The 7,346-nt window shown below is 34.3% G+C and overlaps 1 protein-coding gene across 1 annotated transcript; it reads right to left on the bottom strand.

Moving 5' to 3' along the window:
• Positions 1-2,151: 2,151 nt before the first annotated feature.
• LOC130804638 (cytochrome b561, DM13 and DOMON domain-containing protein At5g54830) lies at positions 2,152-5,714 on the bottom strand. Its single transcript, XM_057669154.1, has one exon. It carries the CDS (start codon positions 5,133-5,135, stop codon positions 2,400-2,402), a length of 2,736 nt encoding a protein of 911 aa, XP_057525137.1. The 5' UTR covers positions 5,136-5,714; the 3' UTR covers positions 2,152-2,399.
• Positions 5,715-7,346: the final 1,632 nt, after the last annotated feature.

Here is a 7,346-nt window from a genome sequence, read left to right as displayed (position 1 = left end):
AAAAGTATTCTTTATCATCTTTTTGCTTTGGGTTTGTTGGAAAAAAATTTTATTATAAGAAAAGTGACAAAAAAAATTGAATTATACACTGATCGAATTCAGAATACATGTTTTAGTTGAGATAATACCTGATTCTCAGTGAAAGATAAATTTTTGCTTAGGAGAAACTTTTTATTGATGAATAAATTGAGATATTGAGATATAAAAGAGTTGGTGACTATAACTATAACTATTAATGAAACATAATGATAGTTTTCAATAAATTGGGACCATAAATTAAAATTTATAATTAAAGTGAATCTTCATAATATTATAATACACAACACATAATTTTTGTTTCCTTATTAATTTATTAATTAATACTTATATTTTTATAGAGTTCACACTCGAATATACGAATATTTTATTCTCAAATAAGTGAGCTTATGTTGAATATTATAGTTAATGTTATAATATTGTCAAAAAACTAATTCTGATAATTATGCTAAGAATTTTAATTGATGTGAGTAGTCTCGTCTGATGGAGTCATAGTTATAGTCATCACATAACGTCCTTATAGTCTAGTAGAAAACTTCTCATCACACAACGTTCCAATCACCGTTCTCTACTTTAGCCAACCTACTTGATTTGAGGAGTTAAGTCTTCAACAATCTCCCAATCACTTTGGTTAACCAATCCTAAACTCATAAACTTGATCGTGCTTACGATAACATCTTGTCTAATGGTCACCTCAAGGTCACTTTTCTTCCCTATCCAACTGAAATTGCATCTCATATATTATATTTCCGTAAGATTTTTACGCAACCCTTTGCCTATTAGAATTGTCTTCCACTCCTCTAATGTTATGTTAGCCACCTATCTAGTTTTTGTTAGTAGCACAATATTGTGAGCAAAGGGCATGCATCACGAAACAAATTTTCATTTAGATTGGAGAGCTCATCTATAATTGTGGCGGAAATGAAAAGATTTTAATGCCTATAGAGTGTATAACATATCTTAGAATATTAAGACTTTCCCCTAAGTTGTTGATATTCTTGTTCCTTACCTTTCATATGTTGCTCTTTGACTTTTTTTTTACTTAGTTCTTACTTTTCCTTTATTTATATGCTTAGATTTATATGCTTAGTTTTTATATGCTGGCAAATAAAGGCATGAAGAACTTCTTCGGAGGATCAATTTTGAGTCGGGAGACTCTTTGACCGCATTCTCCTTTATGGGTATGGGTTGTCGTCTTCTTTCCCTCCCCAAACCTTGCTTATAGTCCCCCTATGAGCGGGATACACTGAGTACACTGGGCATAATAATGATGAGAGTATATAACATATGTTTCTTTTGTTTTAAATCAAAAAGGAAAACCCCAAATCCCAACTACCCCCAACACCTATGAATCTATGATCACCACCCTTTGGTTATCGTCTTCTTAATCAATACCGTTTTCTGTTGGTATTGCTTATGTTTGATATGTGGCAAGTACTATTATTACGATGCATGCATTTTCTCACAAGATTAAAAGAAAAGGAGCTTCACATTGTCTTACTGCCTCCTTTGGCGTACAAATGTGTATTTATGAAATGAAGCATAGCAATTGGGAACTAGAGGATTATTCCAAGGATTAACCCTGGTGTAACTTTGCATCATGATAGAAGAGTCCCCTTTGGTTTGTTCTTATACAAGTATTATTTGCTGCTACGTACTTATATAGTTATATTTTACTCCTCTTTTTAATATTGTTAGTGACAGTGACATTTTCTCTCACTAACATGTCACTATCAGTAACAATCTCAAAGGGGCAGAGAAAGTGCTAGTTTAATATTAACATATGCTAAATTGTCGCTGACAACTTATATTGATTGCTATGACAAAAAACGAGCGGGTGAATCATCTCGTATGTCATTCTTCCATGTTACTACAAATGTTATACAATTCATTATATCTGGGCATTTAATCAAATGATTCTAATCATGACTTAGACAAACCCAAACCTAAATTCTCCCCACTTCTATCTAAGAAAGTTTATCCCAAAACACTCATTAGTGACCATTCATGCACTTTTCAAACAATTAAAACTACTCCATAGTCCATAGATGTAGTACAGTCTAAAATTCCTCCAAAACTAGACACATGCATGCTCAAAATAAAGAAACAAAATGCTGCCAAAATGTGAAATATGAACATATTATAGTGAAGAACAGAGTATACAGAACCAAAAATCAAAATAAGTATACACCATCAAAGTTTAGTAAGTAAAACTTCTTTTCCCGCTCAAACGGATTCGATATCTCCATCTATGATCCTAAATTGCAAAGCAATTTTACTCTTTTTTCTTAAATCTAACTGACAAAGCTTTCAAAAATGAATACAAATCTGTATAAACATGAAAAATTCAGGCATTTTAAGAGCTATCTATTCAAAGGCTCCAACTGAACTTCCCCTTGGTTAGACAAATGCGCCTCTTCTTCGGCATATGTGCCATTAGGACTCAAAAGATCAGCAGAATCATCTTCGTTGTTGCCTAGAACCCACTGGCCTCGTCCTGAGCTTCTATCACCGTGTTGCTTTTCTCGGTATTCCAAATATACGACAGTCACACCACCGAACAAAATCCAGCATATCAAAGCCCACGTAAGGCCTCTTACGTCCTCTCCATACCGCTCCCCTAAATGTTTCATTCCTGTTAGAAGAGCAGCCATGCCTATAACAATGGCTGATCTGCCGATAATTACATGGGCGTATTCCCATATCACTCGTTTCAACGAAGGAACCTCACCATTAGACAGTTTCTTTGGCCTTAACAATGCATTAATAGGTTGAGAACAGGCTAATATTATAGCAGCCATTCCGAGCTTCACATGTACAGATATTATAAACAAGCCTTTAAGCTCCGCAACAGCAAAGAGAAATCCGAGCAGGACAATCGACAATCCTGAATATTGCAAATATACATGGATTTGGTACCAACCATCGCCTTTTAGATGTTTCAAATATCTTGCAGTGAGTACCCCACCAGGTAGCAAAATGCCCCATGCAAGAAACATCATGAATCCATGAACAGCTAACACGGGTCTCAAGTCTTGTTCCACTTCTGCTGAACCGCGATTCAGCATTACTCTGAATGGGCGACTGCTATGAGCGGAATGCATGTTTTTCTCGGTCAATTTATCACTCGACCACCTAGCTCCCATAGCCCATATGACTTTCAGAGGGGTAGTTGGATCTATGGTGTTTTTGCATTCAGGCCTTTCGTCCTTCTTAGGACATGATGGATTAAGGGGACGAGTAAATTCCAAAGTGATGACACCATTTTCGGATTTGCATCTCACATATGTGAGATCCTCCTTTGTCGGGTGGACGTTAGAGGCATCTCTACCGTCAATCCAATAGGTATTAACCCTACCTTTCCCGTCATCATCAAACCAAGCAACATAAGCGAAACTATGCACCATTTCACTACCAAACCCAATTGCAAGATATCCACTTTTTCTTTCACCACGAGCTGCAATGGATATCGAGTTTTCAGACAAGGTCCAGAAGAAGCTAACTTGCTGATCATCCAAAATAACACTGTTATTATACATGTCTGATAAACCCCCATCCACCACTTGCACCTTCCAACCCATTTTCTGCTCGTATACCGATTGATAATAAACTAGATCTGGGGTGTTCCTATGAGGTGTCCAAACCAGTTCCTTAGGACTAGCAGGAACACCTTCAAATTCAGCTCCACCGGCGTATATAGTCTCTGAAACATTCCTCTCGGTTGCGTTTCCTCCTAAAGGGTCCGAAGTTATGTAAAACGGAACATCATGCCCAGCTTGCACTGAAAACTTTACAGAAACGCCTCGTTCCACTCTCAACAGCGGAGCTTCCTTCTTATTGATGTAGACAACCTTTGATGGATTTGGAGGGTTCGGGTAATGCAAAGTGGCCCCAGAAGTGACGACAAGTGGTGCATTGGCATCTGCAATGACAATATCTTGATCTTCCTTATCCTCCGCATCAAGAGGCCCCATACAATCATTTATATGATATGAGACATTAAGGACTAGATATCCGTAGGTGTCAAACCGAGGGCCACCATGATTTTGGGGAAGGGAATAAGGACGAAGGTAATCTGGTGGCTTTATCCGACCTAAAGCCCAAATCAAAGTCACATTCTCTTTCTGATTGACCGGAACATCATTCTTTGGGTCGTTCGCTTTTAGCGGACGTTGGTAGCGTATAAACGATACACCATCTTTCCGATGCCCATACACTAAATGTGTATTATTCACCGAATCAGACCCATCATACAACGAATCAGGACAAACCCCACGAGCAACACCGTTTTCATCCACCGAACACTCACTATAGTCGGTAATATAAAAATCTTCCGCAAAGGGCATACCCTCCTCAGTAAACCCGGTAACAGCAACATCCGAATGAAGCATGTATCCTGAAGAAGCATTAGGGTTTGCCCACCCAAATGCCATATAGTTCTGAATCCCAGTCACTGCCTCTAATCCAATATCAATTACATTCTCCTCCTCACTCAAAGTCCATCTAACCCTATATTTTGGGGACAAAACCTTACAATTCTCAAACATTGTAGGTTCTTTATAATGCCATTTCTTCACACTTGTAGCATTGGTAATACTATCACTAATTGGTGCAGGTGCAGGGGCCGAAACCTCAGACCCATTAATCAAGCTAGAAATCACAACATGCCCAAAATCAGAGGCAGTAGGAGAATCCCAAACAGAAACTACTTTAATCTGATCCCAACTAACATTACTCCTCAAATGGACTACAAAGCTATCATTCTTATAAGTCCTATTCAAATTATCATCAGAAAGAATAAACCCATTTGTTAAATTAACAAAATTATCACCCTCAGCACCCCACCAATACACATGATCAGACCCAGATAGCATATCAAATTCACTAACCCTAAAAGAACAATTATCAAGTATGGTAAAAACACCTCTTAATTGATGTTGCAGCATTCTAAATTCAGACTTAAAACCAGCCAAAGATGTATCATTTGAGCATTTTAAATCATCAGAACTAGAAGCTAAAGAAATACAGCAAAGATGCAATAAAATGATAGACATTAAAAGGGGTTTTAGAAACCCAATAAAGACCCATTTTTCTGCCATGGGAAGGGACAAACCAAATTAGATCTGGGCACCCTTCCCTTTTCAGAAGTAACCCTTAAATTGTCTCGATACCCTTTTCAATTCAGCATCAAAACAACCCAAAAAATGATTCCAATTACCTTAATAAGGTTTATATCAAAGGGGTGATGAGAATCTGATCAAAGCAATTAAGGATGGTGAGAAAGAGAAAACAGCAAAATAGTGATTGCCCACCAAATATTTTATTAAAAAGATGAAATCTTATAAGGATTTAGGGAAAAGAAGTACCTTGAGAAGTGAAAATGGCGGACACCCAGAAAAAAAAAAAGGATTATTAATGCTTCAATGGTGTGATCTTAAGCATAGATTGGGGAGGAGAAAGGAAAAAGAGTCAATATGGTTGGAGAAGAACCGAGAAGGAAGGAAACAGTGGAAAAGAAGAGATTCTTAATAAGTTGGTCAAATATATATTATATTAAAATAAAAAATTTCGAGTTTGAGGAATGTTGAAGTATAGTCAAAAGCGGGGGACAGCAAATGTGGCCGGATTCATGAAAATGAGAAACGAGGAAGAAGGTACGAGAGAGGGTAAACGATGAAAGAGAGTTTTAAAAGCAAGGTAGGGCAATAAGCTAGCTAATACGAATAATTTATCTATTTTTTATTAATCATTCTAAAATTGTAAATAATTGGCGAAAAAAAAAAATTTCAGCAGATAAGATAACTCGAGACTAATGGACTTTGTAATTAGCTTGTTCTTTCGCTTGTTTTTCTCGAATCAATGGTTTTTTTAAACACAACTTTTTTATCTCCTATGATAAGAGTATATAGTATGTCGTCTTTTATTTATTTCAAATCGTGATCATAGATTTATGAATATGATATGCTGAGTATGCTGATGGTGATAATGACGACGATTTTGTAGTATATGGACCTTAAATATAAAAAGAGTATATAGTTTTAGTATATTCGATAGAACAAATTGAATTGAAAATTACAGCAATTCAAGAAGACATAAAATATATGTTAAATCAATAAGTCGTTTAGACCTTATATATAAACAATATATTATTATGAAATATGGGTTATTTTTTAATTCAATGAGTTTTGTTCACAATTCACGATATAATGTCTCAATCAGATGTGATTTTGATTGTAAGTTATCAATTTGCCAAATATTTTTCCTCACAAATGGAATTTTTAGTATTAGTCTTAGTTTTGATTTTCTAATTGATAATTAAATTTGAAATGGTTGATCTATTGACATGAGTTTATGTACTTTTTGATTTGAGGTGTTTGATAAATAATAGTTGATAAATCGAGTAAAGATTTTGTGATGTTTTAACTCATCACTCGTAACAACGAATAATAATGCTATTAGATATATAAATAATTAGGATAAAAACAATAATATTATTTTGTATTAGAACATGCTGATATTATGAATGAATTTAATTTATAAGGTAATAATTTATAAAACCTATAAATCATCTAAACATATCGGCAATTTTACATGTTCTACTGCAAAATCTTATTTTTGATACATAACAATTCATTAACACTGTCAGTAATTCTTACTTGATGAAAAATCGCTTATATTGTCGATGATTCTATCTCCTTCATTTATTATAGCATTACCTAGAACAAAATTCAAAATAAGTTTTTATGAGTAAAAAATTAATTATAACCAAGTTAAAAACACTCATATAATAGTTGGGAGTTAATTATTTTATTAATTCGTTGTATATTAATGTTTTTTGTAAAAAGGTAAGACAATTAACATTTATACTAGCATTTTGACTCATATAAATATATAATTATTCAATTTTGTTTCTAACTCATTAGGATAACAACTAGAATGGTTTGTCTTACATTCACCGGAAAATATTAAACTAAGCAGGGAATCAATCACTAAACAATGATGCTGAAGCTGCAACATTTAAATACAAGTGTTAAGACCCAATTTTAAAAACCGATCCGATACATTAAATAAAAATTGATCCAATAATTCAAATGATGAACACTTTTAATTTGAAATTGTAATTAGTTGCTATATTTTTTTAATTTTTATGTTATATAATGTCTTGTTTTATTGTTATATTTTAGTTGTATATGTAACTAAAATTTCAAATTATAATATTTGTATTACAAAAATATATATATACATTGGGAATTTTTTTAAGAAAATTCACTTAATTCATTATCATCATCATCCTACCCAGTGTATCCCGT

The sequence above is a fragment of the Amaranthus tricolor genome, chromosome 17 (genome assembly GCF_026212465.1).
Source record: "Amaranthus tricolor cultivar Red isolate AtriRed21 chromosome 17, ASM2621246v1, whole genome shotgun sequence".
NCBI lineage: Eukaryota > Viridiplantae > Streptophyta > Magnoliopsida > Caryophyllales > Amaranthaceae > Amaranthus > Amaranthus tricolor.
This window is presented reverse-complemented; position numbering and strand designations above follow the sequence as displayed.